The sequence below is a fragment of the Anomaloglossus baeobatrachus genome, chromosome 5 (genome assembly GCF_048569485.1).
Source record: "Anomaloglossus baeobatrachus isolate aAnoBae1 chromosome 5, aAnoBae1.hap1, whole genome shotgun sequence".
NCBI lineage: Eukaryota > Metazoa > Chordata > Amphibia > Anura > Aromobatidae > Anomaloglossus > Anomaloglossus baeobatrachus.
Window position 1 is genome coordinate 361,161,024 of NC_134357.1, and position 23,473 is coordinate 361,184,496.

The window sequence follows — 23,473 nt, forward strand, 5'->3', positions numbered from 1 at the left end:
GTGGTTTTGTTGTGCCAACAATTTTGTCTGTTCCATTTTTGTAGTAAATAAATTTTATATTATATATTTCTCCTGTTGACAGATTCCCTTTTTAATTTGTAAACTTGTGATTCTAAACACATTTCAGGATAATAATTTTTAAGAAAAGCGCCTCATCCACACTTTTAATCCATAATCTATGCTACATATGTATGTAAGTGCATTAAAACACTGAACGCTGGTTTGCAGTGTTATTTCGGTTCTTTTCTGGTCCATGTCACTTGAAAACAGAGTAAGTGGTTCACAAAGGGGTTTGTGTGGACCAGCTGTTGCTCTCTGAATGTAGCCTCCCTCTTAAAGGGAACCTGTCAACAGTTTTTTGCCCTATAAGCTGCGGCCACCACTGGGCTCTTATATACAGGATGTTAGAATGCTGTATATAAGTGCCCAGGCCGCTGTGTAGAACATAAAAAAATACTTTATAATACTCACTTAAACCGGTCGCTGCGGTGGATGTGGCTCAAATGGGCGCCTTCGTCCTCCAATGCCGGCACCTCCTTTTTCGGCCATCTTTGTCCTCCATTTTCTGAAGCCGCGGTACATGACGCGTCCGACGTCGTACACACTCGCCAGCATTGAGGTTCTGAGCAGGCGCACTTTGATTTACCCTGAGCAGGACAGATCAAAGTATTGTAGTGCGCATGCGTGGGACCGGCGAGTGTGTATGACATAGACCAGTCATGCACACAGGCTTCAGAAGGAAAACGAAGATGGCCGAAAGAGGAGGCGCCGGCACCGGAGGACCAAGAAGCCCATATGAGCCACATCCACCACAGTGACCGGTTTAGGTGAGTATTACAAAGTGGTTTTTTTTTTTATGTCCTACACAGCGGTCTGGGCTCTTATATACCGTATGTTAGAATGCTGTATATAATGGCTCACTGTCGGTGGCCGCAGCTTATAGGGCAAAAAACTGGTGACAGGTTCCCTTTTAATGACCACAGATATACACTGGGAAAGAAGCACTGCACATAGTAGTAACCCCTGTTTGAGCCTGCAAAGCTGCAGAGTGGTCACTTGGGAACAGACTGGTGAAGAAACTAGAGAAGATGGCAAACAGTAGGTATTTTAGTACATTTTGAAATGCACACACCTCATTGCCAATTTAGCTGGTGACAATTCAAGAACAATATACTGTATGTTTGCAGCCCAAGAGCTCATAAAAATTCAAAATTGCACTTGGTTTTGTAGTAGAAATGGGCACCTGTTAAGCCATACAGATTGCACCAATGATATGTCTTCCCGATTCAATGCTTTCATGAAAATGGCAAAATGCCTGTTTTACCCTTTATACCAAAAAAGATTTAGTGGAAATTATAGGCTATGTGCCCACGGGATATTAAGCCTGCGGATTTATCTGCGGAAAAGCCGCGGATTTTCCAGATTCGCAGGTTTCACCATGCACAGACCATCCCCATGTTATCCTATGGGACATGTGGAGTGCTGTGTCCAAGCTGCGGATACGTGATGCTGTGGAATATGCTGCGGATGTCCCTCAGCTGCATGTAATTGCATGTCAATTCTTTCAGCAGAATTACCTGCGGAACTCCCGGCCCTCCACTATGGAGATAGAGGACGGGACTTCCGCAAGTAAGTCGCATGAATTTCCGCAGCTATTTCGCTGGACTACCCCAGCTAAAAATAGCTGCGGATCCGGTGAGCAGCTGCGGGAAACCTGCGGCCGTACCTGCGAGCTCCCATGGGCACATAGCCATAGGATTCATACTGAGAAATATTGAACGCGTTACTTTTCTATTATATTGTCACATGAGGAAAACAGTCTGTTGTGATCAGGTGGTGCCCACTGCCTATCCAGAGGTTTTATTGGGTTCTGATTGGACCACCTATTTAAAGAACCATTTTGGATGCAGGGTTGAGGTTTCAGTGAAGGTTGGCGGATTTGGTGAGTTGAATAATTTCGCCATTCAAATGAGATTTGCTATTGGGCAGTACAGGCATAAGACATCCGTTCCTACCTCTGCAGTCAGCCATAGTGCCTACATGTATTGTCGTCAGTTAACGTTGTGTTTCTTGTTGCAGGGCTATTTCATCCAAGCCATACAGAAGTCTCATGTTTACAAATCCTCAAGTAGGACTCTGCTGACCCAACCACGCAACGTCGCACGCCTGTTTACACCCCCTCCGACTTCCACTTTCATTGCCTCCATCAGTCTCCAAGGTTTGCATCAGCCATGTTCCAACGCTTGACCCGACTGTTCTTCAGCGAGGGACCAGCCAGTGATCCCATAGAACCAAAAGCTTTTGTATCAGAGGAGGAAGATGACGGCTGGTTAATTATTGATATCCCAGGTAAGGAGTGCACTATAACAGGATAATTTTCCACAGCCCTATTTCAACTGCTTAACATTTCCTCCGTTAGCGCAATTAACATTCCTTGAGTCATTCTCCAGAGGTCTGCCTTAAATTTAGCCCTGGACGCTGTGTGTCTGCTCTCAGGCACATGATATTTTGTTATGGAAAAAGGTCTAAGGGAATAACTTTGTATCTCTGTTTCCAGGCAGGGATTCATTTAAAGGCCCAGTGGCACTTGCTCCTCAGCCTGCAGTAGAAGCTACATAGAGTAGCAATAGTTACCATTAATTGTTGAATATTTCCAAAATTTCTTCCACTGCACCTTTTAGTAGACTTGCACAAATAATTTCAATAGCGGCGAAAGTATGCATCATTTAAAGGGAATCTGCCACCAGTTTTTTGTCACCTAATCTGAGGTTGGTATAATGTAGAGGCAGAGACCCTGATTCTAGCAATGTGTCACTTATTGGACTGCTTAGTGTAGTTTTGATAAAATCACTGTTTTATCAGCAGGAGATTAACACTAGAGAACTAGTAACACTGCCACTAGTCAGGCATATTCATGAGCTCTGTATAACTCCGCCCCCATCACTGATTGGCAACTTTCTGTGTACACTGTATATGGGCAGAAAGCCTCCAATTAGTGGTGTGGGTGGGGTTACACAGAACAGGATTCAGAAAACTGGTAGATATGCAGCAGATAAATCAGATTTTATCAAAATGATAGCAAGTAACTCAGTAAATGATCCACTGCTGGAATCTGGGTCTATACCCCTATATTATACTGCATTCAGTAGCAAAAACTGTGACAGAACCCTGCGAAAAGAGAACTTCACTCCCATTTCCCAGGTTCTGCATCAAAAAATTAAAATTGCTAGAGTAACTAAAAATGTGTTACTTTGTTTTAATGCCCTTTAAATTGCAAGCAGATTGGAGGAAGTTCCCAGTCCTAAGACCCCCTCCCCATTAGCCATCGGAGAAGTGCGCAGCTTAGGTAATGGCAGATAGCCCCTGCCTGAGTGCGCACCCAGAGCGCGGCACCGACTCAATAGAAAGCATAATGCTCTGCTAGCGCAAATATGAATGGATAGCAAATGCACCGGCTAAGTGTACAAGTGAATAATTGCTTCTCAAAGACCCACCCCACAGAGCAGTAGTTCCACGTACATTGTCCATTATCAAAATTTAATAGTATGATTATATAATTATAATATATAATTTTTTTAGCATAAATAGCAATCTGTTTGTTATGCAAGCAGAAACTTTTAAAATTAGATTGAGAACACATTTTGGAAACACCTGTGCACAGTGAGGATGGAGATCTGTATTCTGACATCATTCCTACCATCATGCTAATCAGCTCTGCTCCTTATTAGCGCTCAAACCTATGCAAATTCTGTCATGTGGCGTGAAGCCGCAGCCACTGCAATCAGCTTACTATTTGCCTGAGCTGCAGAACCTGCTAGGAGCTGATATCCTGGACTTGGAGACAATGAAGTTAAAATAGGCAACACAGTTTAGTAATTCTGACATCCTACTGTTTTTATTAATGAATCTATATCACAGATTCCCCCCCCCTCCCAAAAAAAAATAAATCTATATGCTTTCTGTCACAAACCACCGGGGGGGGGTCACTCAGAAATCCCCCGCGCTGGCTACCAGTACGTCACAATCGGGGGGTAACAAGTGGGGGTCACCCCTCCTTTATACCTCCCGACCGACAGACAGAGCACGTGACGCGCTCTCTAGCGCCCCTCTTATAGTCAGGCCAATTATGGAATTGCCCGACAATAAGCCAGGAGGCCGCTATACTACTTATGCCGATTATTGAAGGGTCCCCGGTGAGAGTAAGGTATATATTCCCCCGACCTCCGCGGGCGGAATATATAAAATCTCCCCGAATCTCACTGGCCTCCCCACAATAATCCTTGGCACAATTCGCTGCCACCAACCGATTTACGGTAACTATTAGCCGAACACACAGACGTGGGATTCAAGATCGAGATAACAGAACAGCCCAAGATTAATTATATAATTTAATCAGCCTAAAGCACACTAGAAACTACAATATATACAATAGGGAATCTACAGAATATACATATGTCAGAGTACAGTTACAGATAAAGCATGGTTTACAAACAGGTATGCAATTCAATCAGTTACCTTGTGCGTCTGGCCACAGGGGGGCGCTGTAGACCAGGTTTCCAGGAACTCCCACAGATGTTTCCTACACGTGACCCCCAGCGAAAGAACACTGGAAAATGGCCGAAGTAGGGTTATCAACCTGGGCAAATCCAGGTCCCCTCCTACCTTCGTGACCTCAGAGGGAGCACTGCTCCACCCCTGGCTGGAGTTATGGACAAAATCCACAACATGGAATATGGCCATAACTTGGCCTGGGAGCGTCGTAGGCGGACGCCAATGCTCTCATTGTGACAGTTATGAATTTAGCTACAGAATGAGAGGTTTCATGACTTGTCTACTAGTTCCATAGCCTTGCTAATGAGATACAACTCTTGTTACAGGGTGACGGCAGGGAGTCATCCTGTGTCCATTGTTCCCACACCACCTCATCTCCATATCACAGGAGATGGCCATGGGATTTGTTGCTAAACCAGTTGTGTGAAGGAAAGGGGGGGTGACACCAGGAGAGGGCTTCCTGACATACTTGAATATCATGATTTATCGTCATATCTCCGGATTTACCTCACACCTCCCCCCTTTTGAGGGCGCTAGGGGGCAGCACACTCCGGTGTTCCCCCGTGCGCCCGTCCGCGACCTCTCCTTGTCGGGACAGCCCGTCTGCGTTACCGTGGTCACGGCCCCTTTTGTGGCGAATGGTGAAGTTGTATTGCTGGAGCGCAAGGCTCCATCGCAACAATCGCCCATTCGTCCCAGAGACGGTGTGCAACCAGCTGAGGGGATTGTGGTCCGTCTCCACGATGAAGTGGCGCCCGTATAGATAGGGTTGCAGACGCTGCAGGGCCCACACTATGGCCAGGCACTCCTTCTCCATTGTGGAATAGGCCACTTCCCTCGGTAACAGCTTCCGGCTCAGGTACAAGACTGGGTGCTCTTGGCTCGCAGAGTCCACCTGGCTGAGCACCGCACCGAGGCCGAAGTCACTGGCGTCGGTCTGTACTACAAACGGCCGCGTGAAGTCGGCTGCCTGTAGCACGGGCGGGCTGGACAGGGCGTCCTTTAGGGCCCGGAAGGCTGTCTCGCAGTCCATTGTCCAATCGACTGCAGAGGGCAGCTTCTTCTTGGTGAGGTCCGTCAAGGGCTTTGCCAGGCTACTATAGCATGGAACAAACCTCCTATAGTACCCAGCGGTCCCCAAGAAGGACATCACCTGCTTCTTGGTCCTGGGGGTGGGCCAGGATGCGATGGCCTCCACTTTCTCAGGCTCGGGCTTCAGTGTTCTCCCGCCTACCCGGTGACCGAGGTACTGGACCTCGCTCATGGCCAGCTGACACTTTCCCGGCTTGATGGTCAAACCTGCCCGGTGGATCCGCCTGAGCACCTGTGCTAGATGCTCTAGGTGGTCCTCCCAGGTGGGACTGAAGACGGCAATGTCATCCAGGTACGCGGCCGCGTACCCTTCAAGTCCCTTGAGCAGGGTGTTGACCATCCGCTGGAAAGTGGCAGGGGCATTCCTCATCCCGAATGGCATCACCGTGGACTCGTACAGTCCAAATGGGGTAATAAAGGCAGAGCGTTCCCTGGCCTTGCGAGTCAGGGGGATCTGCCAATATCCCCGGCTCAGATCCATGATGGTCAGGTACTGAGCCCCGGCCAACTGATCGAGCAGGTCATCGATGCGTGGCATTGGGTACGCATCGGCGACCGTGACCGCATTGAGCCCCCTGTAGTCCACGCAGAACCGAGTGGTTCGGTCCTTCTTAGGGACGAGGACTACAGGCGAGGCCCAAGCGCTGTTGGATGCCTGGATCACCCCCAGCTTCAGCATCTCGTCAATCTCCTGGCGCATGTGTTGCTGCACCTCCAGGGAGACCCGATATGCTGAACGCCGGATCGGGGGATGATCCCCAGTGTCCACGTGATGGACAGCCAAGTCAGTCCTTCCGGGCTGGTTGGTAAACAACCCCCGGAAGGGGAGGAGGGTGGCCCACAGCTGGGACCGTTGGTCTTCCAAGAGCTGGTGGCCAACCTCCACATCCTCAATGGATCCGCCTGCCCTAACCTGGGCTAGCATATCCAAGAGGGTTTCCGCTTCTCCCTCCTCGGGCAGGTTGCACACGGGGAGCGCACATGCCTCCCGCTCATGATGTGCCTTCATCATGTTCACATGGAAGGGCTTCCGCCTTCCACGGGCAGGGTCCAGGGTGACCAGGTACGTTACAGGGTTGAGCTGCTGGTACACAAGGTATGGGCCTTCCCAGGCTGCCTGAAGCTTGTCCTGTGGTACGGGGACCAGTACCCACACCTTTTGACCCACTTGGTAGGTCCTCTCACAAGCGTTCTGGTCGTACCAACGCTTCTGATCGGCCTGGGCTTGAGCCATATTGTCGTGTACCAGTTGCGTCAAGGCCTGCATTTTGTCCCGGAAGCGCATGACATACTCGATAACCGACACTCCAGGGGTGGCCAAATCCCCTTCCCAAGCCTCTTTCACCAGAGCCAGGGGGCCCCGCACACGTCGCCCGTACAGGAGCTCAAACGGTGAGAATCCTGTTGAGGCCTGTGGAACCTCCCGGTAAGCAAATAACAGGTGTGGGAGATACCGCTCCCAGTCACGCCCATGGGAGTCGACCAACATCTTAAGCATCTGCTTTAAGGTGCCATTGAACCGCTCGCACAGGCCATTAGTCTGTGGATGGTACGGGCTGGCCACCAGATGTCGCACCTGGACTTGCTTACAGAGGGCCTCCATCAGCTGGGACATGAATTGGGTCCCCCGGTCAGTGAGCATTTCCTGGGGAAAACCCACTCGGGAGAAAATCTCCAGCAATGCGGTGGCCACCTTGTCAGCCCGAATGGACGACAAGGCCACTGCTTCTGGGTACCGGGTGGCATAGTCCACTACCGTCAGTAGGAAGCGTTTCCCGGAGCTGCTGGGGATGGCCAGCGGGCCGACCAGATCCACAGCCACCCTCCTGAAAGGCTCATCGATGATTGGCAGAGATACTAGTGGGGCTTTGGGGCGTGGCCCCGCCTTCCCCACTCTGACAGGTTTCACACGAACGGCAGTAGGCAGCCACATCGGCCCCCATTTTTGGCCAGTAGAAATGCTGGTTTAACCTGGCCTTGGTCTTAGCGATCCCTAGGTGTCCGGCCATCGGAATCTCATGTGCGATCCGCAACAACTCCGTCCGGAACGGATAGGGTACCACCAACTGTCGGTCCCTGGGCCACGCCTCCGGTGAACCCTGCTGGACCGTGGCCCGGTACAGCCGTCCTTGGTCCCAGACCACTCGCTCCGGGTCCGAGTCCGAGGGAGGCTGTGCCGCCTGCTCCTTAAGAGCTTTCAGGCTGTCGTCAGCTTCTAACGCTGCCTGAAACCCCTGACTAGATGTGGCCAGAATCGACGAGACTGTCACATCTTCAGTCAGTACCCCGGGACCTGTGTCCTGGCCTCCACCTGACTCGGCTGCCACTTGGTCAGAAGGGGAAGAGCTATCGGACCTCCGGGAGGCCCCTTGGCTTCCAGCACTCCCACTGCGGGTGACAGCGGCCACAGCCGCTGCGACCGTGGGTCGTGCCTGCTCCTCCTCCGTTCCTGACCAAGTCGCCGGTTCAGGCAGACCTACCTGGCTTCCTGACACCCCGGTTGTGGGGGAACCATGCACCGAGATCTTACCTGGGAGCACTTCCGCTCCTGGACCGGCCCCAATCTCACCTGCCTGTTCCCCTCCTGCAGCAACAGAACCCCGCTGTGAAATCTCTGGGGACCCCACATTTGCTGTGGTAGCCCCCACCCCACACACTGGTCCTCCCCCTGCAGCACCCTGCTCTCTGCTTATCCCTGCAGAGGGCAACAGATCCCAGCTCACAGGCTGGTTACTTGTAGAGGCATTGTCACACCTTTCTCTGACCCCCTCCCCTGTCACAGCGGCAGCTGTGTGTGTGTCTATGGTGTCTGTGCAAGCAGAAATATCAGAGTTCACTCCCCCCTCTCTCACATCATTCATAGATAACACATTAACATTGTCAGGAGTCATGTCCGTACTGGCTGAAGGTTCAGCCCTTGGTGGGGGCCCAAACTGGGAGGTTATCTGCCCCAAATCTGTCCCAAGTAGCACGTTTGCGGGGATCCGATCAGTTACCCCCACCTCCCTCACCCCTCGCCCTGCGCCCCAGTCCACATAAATGTCAGCAACAGGCAGCGCCGGGTCAATGCCTCCAATCCCGGAGACAGCGAGGGTTTTTCCAGGGATCAAGTCTTGGGGGGACACCATCTCAGGCCGCACCAGAGTCACCTCCGAGGCGCTGTCTCGCAGTCCTATGGTCACAGACCGGCCGACGGTGACAGGTTGGAAGCTGTCCAGGGACCTACCACCACCCCCACCCACACAATACACCTTGGGCGGCCCTTGGGACGGGGACGGAGCCGGGGCCTTGGGACGCTGAGGGCACATGGCCTTGAAGTGTCCAGGTAGGTTGCACTGGTGGCACCGTCTTGGTTCTGCCACGGGCCTGGAGAGGGGAGTTGAGGGGGACACCCCCTGCAGTCTAGGGGCAGGTGGGGCAGTCGCAGAGTTCATCTTACCCCCTCTCCAGGTGCTGCTGGTGGCTGCTCTCCTGGCTTCAGGAGCCCGATTGTTGGTGTAGTCATCGGCCAGGGCAGCTGTAGCCGTGGACCCCTTTGGCTTCTGGTCTCGGATGAACTGGCGGAGATCCTCAGGGCAGTTCCACAAGAGTTGCTCCGTGATGACCAAGTCCAGGATCTCTGGTCCGGTGGAAAGCTGCAGGCCTTGGGTCCAGTGGTCGGCAGCTCGGGCAAGTGCCCGCCGGTGGTCAGCCCAGGAGTCCTTTGGTCCCTTCTGCAGGGTCCGGAACTTCTTGCGGTAGGACTCCGGAGTGAGGTTGTACTGTTGGATCAGGGCCCGCTTGATGGTGTCGTAGCCCTGATCTGCCTCAGCAGGCAAGTCCCCAAGGATATCCAGGGCCTTACCCCTTAAACGGGGGGTCAGGTATTTGGCCCACTGGTCCTTGTCCAGATGGTGCTGCAAGCAAGTCCGTTCAAAAGCAGTCAAGAAAGAGTCCAAGTCTCCATCCTTCTCCAGCACTGGGAAGTCCTCAACACGGACCTTTGGAAGTTTGGTGTCTTGAAGGTCACGTGTGGCTGATGAGGGCCGGAGCTGAGCTAGCTGCAGCTGGTGGTCCCGGTCTGCCTGTTGCCGTCGCTCCGCAGCCTCACGCTCTGCCTGGCGCTCTTCACGCGCTGCCTGCCGCTCCGCAGCCTCACGCGCTGCTTGCCGCTCTGCCCTGCGCTCTGCCAGGAGTCCCTTGTAGCCCTCCTGGTCTCCAGCCTGGAGAAGGGCCATAGCCATTTGAAGAAGGCTATCCGAGCCTCCCAGGCTCGGTGGAATGGCACGTGGTGATCTGCGGCCCGCTGCGGAGCCTGGTGATTCACTGTCCATTGCAGAGCGGAGGGCTGGCATCTGGCTCGTTGAGGACCCTTGGGTGAGCTGCTCCTCATCTTGTCCATAATTGCCAGCTTGTGCGCTGTCCTCTGCAGAACGGTTTTCTGGCGTCGAGCTCCTGGAGGACTCGTGGGCAACCTCCTCATTACTGCCCACAGCACCGTCCTCCCTCTCTTCGGGTCCTGCTTTAGCATTGGCCAGTTGCATAGCTCTGCTCCTGGTGCCATCAGCCATTCTTGCAGACTTTTGGTCACTGACACAGAACTGACACCTGATGCCTCCACACACCTTACAGTATCTGCACTCTGACACTCTAGTGTTGAGCTAGTCTGAAGACCCCAGCAGCCACAGCTGCTGCAGGCAGTCTTTAGTGTCTGGGAGTATGGGTCTCACACTCACACACACTATTATCTCGATCCCACCGCTTGCCACCAATATGTCACAAACCACCGGGGGGGTCACTCAGAAATCCCCCGCGCTGGCTACCAGTACGTCACAATCGGGGGGTAACAAGTGGGGGTCACCCCTCCTTTATACCTCCCGACCGACAGACAGAGCACGTGACGCGCTCTCTAGCGCCCCTCTTATAGTCAGGCCAATTATGGAATTGCCCGACAATAAGCAAGGAGGCCGCTATACTACTTATGCCGATTATTGAAGGGTCCCCGGTGAGAGTAAGGTATATATTCCCCCGACCTCCGCGGGCGGAATATATAAAATCTCCCCGAATCTCACTGGCCTCCCCACAATAATCCTTGGCACAATTCGCTGCCACCAACCGATTTACGGTAACTATTAGCCGAACACACAGACGTGGGATTCAAGATCGAGATAACAGAACAGCCCAAGATTAATTATATAATTTAATCAGCCTAAAGCACACTAGAAACTACAATATATACAATAGGGAATCTACAGAATATACATATGTCAGAGTACAGTTACAGATAAAGCATGGTTTACAAACAGGTATGCAATTCAATCAGTTACCTTGTGCGTCTGGCCACAGGGGGGCGCTGTAGACCAGGTTTCCAGGAACTCCCACAGATGTTTCCTACACGTGACCCCCAGCGAAAGAACACTGGAAAATGGCCGAAGTAGGGTTATCAACCTGGGCAAATCCAGGTCCCCTCCTACCTTCGTGACCTCAGAGGGAGCACTGCTCCACCCCTGGCTGGAGTTATGGACAAAATCCACAACATGGAATATGGCCATAACTTGGCCTGGGAGCGTCGTAGGCGGACGCCAATGCTCTCATTGTGACAGTTATGAATTTAGCTACAGAATGAGAGGTTTCATGACTTGTCTACTAGTTCCATAGCCTTGCTAATGAGATACAACTCTTGTTACAGGGTGACGGCAGGGAGTCATCCTGTGTCCATTGTTCCCACACCACCTCATCTCCATATCACAGGAGATGGCCATGGGATTTGTTGCTAAACCAGTTGTGTGAAGGAAAGGGGGGGTGACACCAGGAGAGGGCTTCCTGACATACTTGAATATCATGATTTATCGTCATATCTCCGGATTTACCTCACACTTTCCAAAAAGGTGGACCTAATCTAAAAAATATAGGGCACAGATAGCATTTTGTCTGCCTTCAGTTACCTGTAGAGGGAGCAGGGGAACTTGCTATATACTGTTTTATTCTACTGTTCAATGTATAAATTTAAAGGGTTTGCCTACGAACAAGTTACATTTTATTTAATAGATCTATGAGTAATACGTTCCATGACAGTGTATTTAAAAAAAAAAAAATAAAAAATGTTCCTGTGCTGAGAATTTTGTAAATGTGTTATATACTCTTTGCTGTATCTGACCATGCAGAGCTGCTTCAGTTCGTGGTTGACACATCACTGCTCCTGGCCAGATGAGGCAGCATAAGTCACTTATGATAAGTGAGTATACATATAGAACAGCAGGGGCTCGCAGCTGCTACTTTCCCAGGTAACACATTTCCCTGTTTGTTTTATCACTATAGTTGGTGTCATCTGTGTCTCCATCCCTCTGAGCTCACCATAAATCAAGTCGGTGTCCTATAAACTCAGTGGTAGCTGAAGCTCCTAAGTCGGTGACTTGATTTAAAATGAGCTTAGAGGGCTGGAGATCTGGTAGAAACATTAGTTCCTGTGATAAAACAGGCAGGGAAATGTGTTAACTCAGGAAGCAGCAGCGAGCCCCTGCTGTTTTAATCTGTATACTAACTTATCATATATACTTTCTCCTTGACCAGGAGTTGTGGTATGGGCTGACCATGAACTGGAGCATCTCTTCATGCTCAGACACAGCAAATAACAGTCATAACAGGGGCACTTTTATAAGATTCTCAGCACTGGTATAATTGTTTTTAGCACATGCAATTATGGAACTTATTATTATTTCAAGATTTACTGAATAAAATGTTTTGTTGTTTTTTTTTGTTTGGAAGACAAGCCATTCAGGCTCCCTCTAGTGGTGGCTGTATGCAGACAATATTTTATTATTATATGCAATGGATTTGAATCCCTGTATCAGAGAAACAGAAATCTGACCAATGAAATAAATATATATTTTAAAAAATTATCAGTGAACTGCATCCCTGTGACAGCATAGAAATCCACTTTAAGTTTCCTCAAAAATAGACACTTTAAAGCAGTTGTCCACTACTATATTTCATAGTACAAATGGTTCCATTGTGGCCTTATTAAAAAGTGTGGAAAAAAATATAACCCCCTAATAGCCTCTGCTCTCTCAGCTACTCTGCCTGTGTCCCCCGCTGGTTAATTGGTTGCAGCAGTAAAGTGACCTTGCCTGTTAGACGAGAGGGCAAGGAGACTATCTGGTACATGGGTAGCAGGTTGTGGAAATGGCAGGGGGCCATACGTTGATTAGCATGAGAATATGGGTTGGTTGTTTATTTTTAAGCCACCCTGGACTGGCTTGTACTGTAACCAATAGCAGTGGACCCTCTACTATAAGGGCATATGTAAGGCTGCCATACAGGGTTAGACTGTGAGTTCTAAGGAACCATTGTGCTGAACTACATATTGCACCTGACTTGGCTGGAGAGAACATTATGGATTTTGAACTGTAGATCTTGTGCCTACCAAGTGTCCTATTCAGTTTGGTGTTGGGGACCTTATGTATCCCATAAACTCTGGCTCTAGACCAGTTGAGCCCTTCATGGTTACCCTTAGAAGAATTTCATCTGTATGTGCTTCCTTGTGAAAGATTGGCTTGATTAAATATTGTGGCGACCAAATTTTTATGACCTTTTTTTTTTGCTTAAACATCCCTATGATTTGGGATTATCTAGGATTGAATAATATGTGCAATTATCCAATTCGCTCCCATTAGTAGTACTATTAATTGTCTGTAGTCCTTCAACAGACTGAAATGTTTTGCATAGGATCCTCCTAACTAATGGGATATAAAGTCAAAATGACCTTCTGATATGTCAGATATACATGTGGGAAAGTCAAATTAGTGAAGGGTATGGTTTGCACCAGCAATGATTCTAGGAAGAAGCCCTTTTAGCTCTGCTCCCTTCAAGTTTGTCAGGTTTTGGAGGCGTCTGATATATTAGTTGAAGTATATTAAAATAGTCTGTGAAGGACAAGAAACCAAAAGTAACTGTGTGTGTATGGTTGTATATCACGTGGGACATACACATCTGATGTGCATCATCATTTAGCTGAGACCAACCATCTAATATCTATAGGGGTCTCCCGACACTCCCTGACCAGCTATTGTTATGGGTGATCAGCACCAGACAGGTGGATTTCAGCTGCCCAATCCTTATATTCTAAGCGCCGGCAGGTTTTTGGGAGTAGTTTAGCTTACCTTGACTGAGATGAGCATGCATGTGAGTTGAGGCATTTTGGAGAAAGAAATAAACGTCAGCTATCTAAGACTGCTTTCACACATCAGTTTTTGCCATCAGGCACAATCCGGCAAAAACGCATCCGGCGTCTGTTGCCGGCGGATGCGTTTTATCCCCCATAGACTTCTATTAGCGCTGAATTGTGCCGGATGGCTTTCACCGGATCTGGCAAAATTTGCTCATCCCGCGGCCGGATGGAATGTTGAAGTGTCTCCGGCGAAAAACCGTATCGCACTGGATCCGGCGACGTACGGCGTGTTTTATAATGGAAGCCTATGGACGCCGGATCCAGTGTAATACGGCAAAAAACAGATTACGGCTGCCGGATCCGGTCTTTTGAACTGAGCATGCTCAGTATCACAACGGATCTGTCAAACGGAAGGAACTGATGGAAAAAACTGTTGCAATTGATCGTTTTTTCGCCGGATCTGTCACATCACTCTTTTCGCCGGATCGTGCCTGATGGCAAAAAACTGATATGTGAAAGCAGGCTAATACATAAGATAATTGCACACATTATACTAGCCCTGATATCTTCAAACTAGAGGATATGTAAATAACTTATGAGAAGCATGTCTTGTATAAACACAGAACGTTTTTGAATGGGAATTTAATGGCATAGTCAACAAAAAAAAATCATTGGTAAGGATAGACACCTATATGACGTCTATAATGGTTTTCATAACTAATAACTTCCCCATCCTTTTTCCCATTCCCCACCCCTTCTTTTTTTAACACTGTATGTATGTGGCCCTCCATCTTTCTTCCACTCCTAACTTTACTCCTTGGCCATATCAGATAGCTACACCTTAACCTCAAGTGGGGAAGATGTGGCAGAAGGCCAAACGGACAGCATTGCCTCCAGCCCACTGCCACACTCCCTGGGTGAGAGGATTGGTTGGTCCATACCCCCCCACCCACCCCAATCGATGGACGAGAGCTGGTTCGTTACCCCTCCCCCCTGTTTCACTGCAGAGGGTCCTGGCCACAATGCGGTTGGAAGCAGTCCGCTAGAAGACCTCCTGATCGAGCACCCAAGCATGTCTGTATACATCACCAGTGGCAGCATCGTGGTGGAGCAAGAAACCATTGAATTAACCAGAGACAGGTATGTAATATACATTTACAATATGTATTGTACAGAACAAATGAGGGCAAGTGTGTGGGGATGGAGGGGGGTCTATAAGATAAAAGTTAATTTGTCTACCTTATGGATTGATAGTCTAGAAGTTAGGATGAACAGGACACAGTAACGGGGTTAGAGGTATCTTTTTTTTACTTTTCTATATTAGGTTATAGAAAAAGGCTTATAATGTCTACCTTTTTTTTTTTTCTCTGCAGATCACGATCACCGTCCAAAACCAGAGTGGAGCGTCGCACACCCCACCATGCCAGCTCAGTTGCTGCCAAAGCCGCTATTTTAGGAAAAGTAGGTCAAGTCTCAAGGATCCAACGCGCCAAAGCTATGGTGGATAAGCGCAAGCTAGGACGTAAAAATCTACAAAGGCAGAATCTGGCACGGGAGTTCCAGGGTCGCAATGCAGTGCGTCACCGCAATTATATGTGCCAACCAAGGCAGCGCCAGTGCAACCACTGACCTTCGTTTAGCTTGTTTACATGAACATGGGCATTATCTCTACCCAGAATTCTCCTGTCCTGCCTCATGGGTTGGCAATACCGTCTCTTGCCTCTTCTTTTCCTTACCCTAAGCACAAGATCACCATTCCCCTTTATTTTCCGGTAGTAAACATACCCTAATGCCAAGGGTGCTGTAAGTACATAGAATTTCCAGCATTATTAAGGAAAAAGGTAATCTCCACAGTTTGCTGAGAAGTTACCCGAACCCTTGAAAGGCAATATATTTATTTTATGTTCTCAGTTATTATGGTCACACCCAATACTATAGTCATTATAGAAAACTGTATTCTTGTTATTCATGTTAACACTGTCTATTTTCAGAAATGTAGTCCCTAAACTGTAGTGCCCAAAGGTTGGCATGTTGCAATACGTACAGTTATTTCTGACCCAATAGGTTCATTGAGTATATATGAATTGATATTCTACACTACCTTTTATGATCCATTTATAATTACGTTTAGGAAAAAACTATATTGTCCTCTATTATTCATTGTAATAGATGTGATCACTTACATCTAGTGGATAAATCAAGTTACCCCTTACATAGTGTATTCACTAAACACTGAGTACATAGGTTATGGAACGCAATATACACATTTTATTGGTATAAAGCGAATATAGTTAATATTTATTCATTTATATAGCGCTGTTAATTCCACAGTGCTTTCATTTCCAACATGTCCATTGAGTTTGTAATGCGTTTCCTTCACTTGACAGAGGGACCTGCAATGCTTGGCTTCAGCAGAAAGTGGTCGCAGGTTGACAAATGGCACGTGGATGTAGATGAACTGGGAAGGAGTGAAGGGTATATGGGACAGAAAGGTAATCTGATGAGCCTGATTTGATATAACGGTAATAAGAAAGAGAGATGATGGTTAGTACGTAAGGCTGCTGTTCAGACTGATGAAGTCAGAACAATTGTGGAGTAAAAAAAAAAAATCTACTTTACTATTTCCGTTATATTTCAATCCTTATTTTTAAGTAAATTTATATATTTTAATGAAAAATGCCTTTTTAGTACTACAGTGTTGAAAAGAGGACTGGTCTTTTGAGCGCTAGTAATAGGTCTTTAGTCTTGATCTTTATAGAATATTAAGCTTTATTGTTATCTATTATCTTTTTACAGTGATCACTCCACGGGTGCTCCTCATATGCGCTATTATCTTTTTACAGTCATTTTTTAGTACTACAGGTATCAAGACAATTAGAAAAAAAATAAAGTGCTTCTCCTCCTTTAAACGAGCGCCTGTCTTGTCCCATTGGTAGTGTCTAATATTGCAGCTCAGCCCTAGTCACTTGAGTGGGGCAGAGTTGCTCAGATTAGACCCAGTCTTTAGCTGTGTCTGTGTTTAGCAAAAGTGATGCTGTTTATGAGGAATAAAGGTTATCTTAAAGAGGTTGGCCACTTCTTTTACATTGGTGGCCTATCCTTAGGAAAGGTTATCAATGTCTGATTGGCTTGGGTACAACATCTCGTACCCCGGCCGATCAGCTGTTTTCGGTCCCAGCGGCAGCAGGTGGCTGGAAATGCTCTGTTCCGGAGCTGCTCAGTCTTCTGGTAGTGGCCATGCCAGGTACTGCACATCCTCCTCCTATTGACCTGAATGGGAGGCAGATGTGCAGTATACAGCGACGGCCGCTATCAGTTAACTGGGAAGCTCTGGAAGTGACCATTTCCGACTGCCTGCACAGAGAACAGCTGCTTAGCTGTTGGACCCTGGCCGATCAGTCATTGATGATTTATAATAAGGGTAGGCCATCAATGTAAAAGTAGTGGACAACCTCCTTAAATATTCCTATACAACATGTTTAATGGTTGTATTACCAGCCCTTTTATTTACCGAGAAGGCACATGGTGATAAATCTCCATACCATGTGCAGGCTCTTCGTTTGTTACAGCAGCCTTACTGTCATGTATAAGAGAACAGAGCTCGAGCATTGCATGTCCCTCATGTACTCAGTGTGGGTGACCTGATTTATAATAATGATGTTGGGGTTTGTTCACATATTACATATTAATTGTGTCTGGTCCACGTATTTAGCAAAAAAAAAAAAAAATCATCCGGACACAACTGATGGAAATGTTGTCTACTATTCAAACGTCCATAGAAGGATCAAAAATCACTACATAAGATGTTTCTTGATCCCAAAATCTATTCTGGTGCAGAAATGATCCCAAAGAAATCAATGGGATCAGTTCTATTCCTAAATGGATAATATAGAATGGCAGGAGATATGTGGTTGTTTACCATTCTGAATGCCAGTGCGGTTATGTCTCTGCACTAGTATGGTAGTATGTTCCGGTATACACTATCCACCCCTGCCAGTCAGGCTTCTAGTTAGTGACTGGTATCTGTATGATGCCCTGTGAAGGGCACTCCTCATAGAATTCATATATACAACATTGTACAATTAACCTTCTAATAACTTAACCTTGTGAATGCGCTAGCACAGAGACGGTATAAAGGACAAGGTTATGACTGAACAAACCTTCACCCTGGTAGTGACCTAACCGACAGACTTGTATATAATCACTTCAAAGGTGCTTACTAGAGTAACGTTCTCTAATGGCGTGTACATATTTTAGAACACTATGAAGCATGTGTGAGTATTTGACAACCGCGTTTTCACAAATGGGAATATGCACGGTTAGTGTGATCCATTAGATGCCTCACCGTTACCAGATAGATGTTTTGCTTCATTTTCTTTTATAAAGGACTTCAGTGAATGATGTGTCAACTCGTTTTAGAAGAATTGTGTGCATGTGTGAAGAAATGTACATTTCTGTGTGGACTCAGGGACCCCATCAGCTAGTGAGGAAGTGATCTGGATGTGCATGTGAAATTAAACATACTTATACCCCTACCCACAGCGCAGGCAGACCTTTTGGGGCTCAGCCAATTGTATATCAACTCTGTTGGAAATGCTAACATCACAGACTGTTCCATCTATGGGCTCAATTCATGAAGGTATCTTCAAATGTCGCAAAATTTTGGTGCACCTCAAAGTTGCGTCGAAATTTTACAACTTTTGTCCTGCCAGTACCAGCCACCTTACCCAAAATGGGTGAAGGTGGGGTACAGCATACCGTAGCAAGGCCCGACAAATTCCTCAAAATTACACCAGAAATGTACTTCAGTCCCTGACTTAAGATAATTTCTGGAGAGGTATAAAATGTGCCTAATTCATTGGTGGTGTGTATATCTCAATGAATAAGGGGCACGTTACTTGACCGATGCCTTCATTAAAATGGGCATGCACAACATCAGGCTTAATGAAACGGGCCCTACATGTTAGCCTGGCCCTCGAAATCGCTGCTGTGAGTGTGTAGGCTACAAGTTCACTTTATTGTAGATATCAACCATATTGTAATTGTTGAGCTTTATCTGGCTTGCTTACTTCAGTGGCAGATGTTTTGCTAACCCCCTCTGACACTGAAAGGGCAGCCATTTTAATACTCTTCTCCATCCATTTTGTTGCAGTGGTTAAATGTGTTACGTGCATCTTCATATACTTGTTCTGTATGACTAGAAAACTGTGTTTTGTGTAGGGAAACTATACTACATCCCTTGTCTTCAGTTCAAGCCCCCATGGTGCCCATGAGTATGCTGGTATCTGAGCATGAGTTGGGAAAGTGGTCACATTAGAAGACCTTGTTATCACCATTTTGATTCCTGTGGATTGAGAGAGGGCCACATTCAGTATTTACCATCCTATCCATGGGCAACTAGGAGACTTGAAATGAAGATTTGGGGCAAATTCAGCTTTCTGGCAAGAAAGGATTATAGTTACTTGACTAATTCTACCATGACCCCATTAATGTCAAGTACGAAGTTGAATATGTCACAATTTGTTTGATTATTGCAGTGATAACATAACCTTTTGATTAGTGAAGTGACGTTATAGCATAAATTTAGGCTTCAATTATATCTGATAATTATTCTACTGAAAAAGGGAGGCAGCTGTTTAATCAAGGTCATATTCCATCTAATCTTTGGCCATATTTTCACACTGATTTTTTTTTTTTCCCCCCACTTAAAAATCCCCTTTGAAAAAAGGAAATCCTTGACCAAAAAATGCAAATTATTGGATACTGAAATTATAGCCGTGTGAAGGTCTTTAATAATAAAAAAAAAAATTGAAAATTTTTCAGAATTGATGATGAGCGATCACTACCAAGCAGAGGCGCTCTGTACTTGTACCAAGCATTTGGACGCGTGGACGGGCTTGACTCGACTAATAAGTCAATGGGGAACTCAAGCATGTTTCTGGAAGATTTTGTTGGAGTTCCCCATTGACTTCTATTATACTCGGTAGACTGTCGCGCCCGTCCGAACGTCCAACTGCTGAGTAGTGAGCACCCGAGCATAGTAGTGCTCACTCATCACTATTAATAATGTGTACTTATAAGTACCACTATTAATGATATTAGTCCTTCCCACATCTGCTGTTGGCGTGACCTAAGAAATAGACACAATTGTAAAATTATGTCCAATTTCCCTTTAAAAAAATAAAATAAAAAAAAAATACAGTAACAAAAAAAGAAACAAAAAATGGTTAAAATTATATATTTATGTGTAACTTATGATTAGCATTGCTTTTCTGCTGTGTGTAAAATAAATAGTAAACTTGATAAAGTAAATGAATACCCTACAATCATAGGATATAGTAAACTCTAGATTATAATGAAATAGCTATTTAAATCGGAAGTTCCACCATAAGATAATATGCTGCACGGTTTGGGAAAAAAAAAAGTCAATTTGATATTTTTGCCATTCGTTAACGATATTTAAGACATGCTAGCTTGTAGTATATTACTAGGGAGCCAGGGCAGATTCATTTAGAATATTTTACATGCGGTGATTAAAATCTAGACTAAATCTACATGTTAAAACCAGACTCCATTGCACTAGGTGCATACATATAGTTACTGGCATGGCAAAGTTTTAGCAGATTCTGCTTATTTCCCTTAGGGGACGGTTCCACTTGCGTATGACTTGTGCGAGTCTCGCATCAGCATCACCTGTTACAGCCTGATGCTCTCCGCACAGGAAGCACCTCAGCTGCATAGAAATACATGCAGCCGACCAGCTCCTGTCAGAAGAGTGTGCGGCCGTGCCGGGGGATACTGATGCGAGACTTGCACGAGTCATAAGCAAGTGGAACCATACCCTTATTGTGATCCTCTACCACCTTGACTATCTAGGTAGCAACCGTTTTAAGATTTGGCTGCTGAACTGAGCATAGGAAGCTCAAGCAACTATACAATATACTGCCAGTCCATGTTATTCAGACTTGTTTTAGCTCACTCCTACTCAGACACAAGAAAACATACACAAAACAAATGCACAGATCGCGAAGAATAAACATACCAAAAAGCAAAATTAAATTGTAAGTATAGCAAGTAGAAATGAGCAGACCCGTGGAATTTCGACAGTAATGATGAGTTGGATTTTACACACAATATAATATATATAATATTGTAAAATCCAGCTCACCATTACTGTTGTCCACCTTTTTGTTCAGAACTCGAACAGACTGGTAAATAATGACAAGATGGTCCAGCTCAAATGAACAACTTGTTCATTATTGCTTGGAAAATTCTTAAACGGGACATCAAGTATTTACACGGAAAACGCCATAGTGGTGTAAGCATCCACCCATGATTAAGGGTGGATGCACACCAGATATGCGTTGACGCACATGCTACTATAGTGTTTTCTGTTTAAATACTTGATGACCCGTCAATAAGAATTTTTCAAACTTAAGAAGTTACACATTTGAGCTGGACCATCTTGTCTCGACCACAGGCAGCGGTATTTTTTGTTTAGTGCACACTACATTTAATCACGCTGGTGTTACCCCCAGTGTGAGCTGTTCATCAGTGCAAGCAGCTCGCACTGGGCCAAGCGTACCCGAGCACATCGATGCTCACTCTAGTGGCTTGCATATGTAAAGCACTTGAACACTTTTTTTCTTTATCTTTTTTGTAAAGTCCATTTTCGGTACGAACACCGAACTTTAAAGTCTGAATCTGCTCATCTCTAGTAGCAAGTAGTATAGAAATGTCTATAGGACCTCATACTGATGACTCCACTGTGCCAAAGTAAGCTTGCACATATACCTATGCCATCAAACCATTCATTATGTAGTGGGTGGGGGGATATTACCAAATCATATTCAGTTAGGCCTCAATCAGACGTCTATTTTTCATGTATGTTTTCTGTCCTTGTTTTTCATGGAGAAAATACATACTCATTGAAGTCTATGATGCTGTTCAGATATCAGATATCCAAGTTTTTTTGGTTTTTTTTTTTTTTTTTTTTTTTTGCAGAACATCTGCTTGCAAAAAAAAAATAAAATTGAATGATCCATTTTAGTTCAATCACCCACAGTCTATGGGTCTGAAAAGGACGGACAAGTACACCCTTCCCATACGTATATAATCTATACATTTTCCGTTTTTACCAACATAATGTGTATAAGTTTTGTAGGGTTTTTTTTTATTTTTTTTTCTTGCATATGAGAAAATGGCTGATAGTGACAGACAAACCAAACACTGATGAAAATCTGACCCAGCATATTACTGAAGGTCTGTCCATTTTTTTTCATTTATGTCTAAAAAATGTCTGAGGCCCACGATCCTAATATAAAGCCTAGAGTGAATGGAAGCTCCAGCTCTGGTTAGGATCCCATCTAGTCAAGTCAATATATATGGCAAGGGTGAGGTGTCCTAATGGGCACATCTTCCTTCCCTTGTGGGCAGAATAGAGTAGGGAAATATTGAGGCACAAATGGCAACAAAGCTGGAGTTTCCCAGTAGGGAAAATGGCCACAGTACTCAGTTGTCTGGATTTGCAGCTGACCACCATTCATTTTCATAAAGGTGAGCCGCAGACAAAACTAATAAAAAAAAAAAAATAGGGGCAGGGGTCCAGGAATAAAACATACACTTTGTTTTATAAACCTGTAGTAGATTAAATGTTGCACCATGGTGAGGATATATTGAAAAGGTCTAAGATTAATAGTATGCCATGCCTGGCTACATCCAATAACTGTCTGTCGTATCTGGTATTGCACTCCAGGAGCCTTACTAATTATCAGATGTGCCCAATATCTGCCCACACATTGTGCCATTCAGTCAGATTCTCATGTCGTGGAGCCTCCGTCAGCACTTCATGTCAATACTTGCATTTCCCATAAGTTAACAATGCTGGGATAGCTAAATGTGCTATTAAAGAGGACCAACCACCAGGATTTTCATATATAAACTAAAGCCATTGATGTACTGGCACCATCATGCTGATTCTAAACATACTTTAGTTATGAGATCAGATGTATACTTTCTGAAATATAGGCAAGTAAAGTTTGACATGTTATTTGATGGTAGGTGCAACGGAATATCTATCATCAAATAACAGTGCATTTCACAAACTTTACTTGCCTATATTTCAGAAAATATACATCTGATCTCACAACTAAAGGTATGTATATAATCAGCATGATATCACCAGTATAGCACTGGCTTTAGTTTATATATGAAAATTCTGGTGGTTAGTTCTCTTTAAGGCCCCCCCATACAAATTAGACTGTGAGGTGAACCTGCTGATATTGACAGTCTGTGTATGGTGGCACTGGCCACCTGCTGGTCAGGAGAAGCAATATTTATCACATTGTTCTCACGAAAATAAGCTGCCATCTGATGTAACTGTTGGCGGCTTTCTCATAGAGAATACAGTAGTGCTGGGCCGAGCAAGCGTTCCTGTGTATGGGAGTGTCTGCTAAGATGGCAGTCTGTCAGACCATCAGGCAACAGTCATTAAATGTGTATGGCCAGCCATACTCCTCCTATAACTAGGCTTTACCATACCCCTTCTCAATGTGTCATGTGTCCACAGTCTGACACTATCCAATCAATATCAGTGTAGGGACACCCCAAATCGAGACAGGCAAAAACTTCACCCCATTTTGTAACTTATTTCCCAAAAATATAACAGAGGCTTGGCACAATGCA

The 23,473-nt window shown here is 46.0% G+C and overlaps 1 protein-coding gene across 1 annotated transcript in view; it reads left to right on the plus strand.

Moving 5' to 3' along the window:
• The window catches only part of TP53INP2 (tumor protein p53 inducible nuclear protein 2), a 43,909-nt gene extending 22,120 nt beyond the window's left edge, over positions 1 to 21,789 (plus strand). Inside the window, exons 2-4 of the mRNA XM_075349946.1 lie at positions 2,080 to 2,349; positions 14,620 to 14,929; positions 15,163 to 21,789. Of these exons, the coding sequence (XP_075206061.1) occupies positions 2,232 to 2,349; positions 14,620 to 14,929; positions 15,163 to 15,418 (684 nt within the window). The 5' untranslated portion in view covers positions 2,080 to 2,231 and the 3' untranslated portion in view covers positions 15,419 to 21,789. The remainder of the gene's footprint in view (positions 1 to 2,079; positions 2,350 to 14,619; positions 14,930 to 15,162) is intronic.
• The last annotated feature ends 1,684 nt before the right edge of the window (positions 21,790 to 23,473 follow it).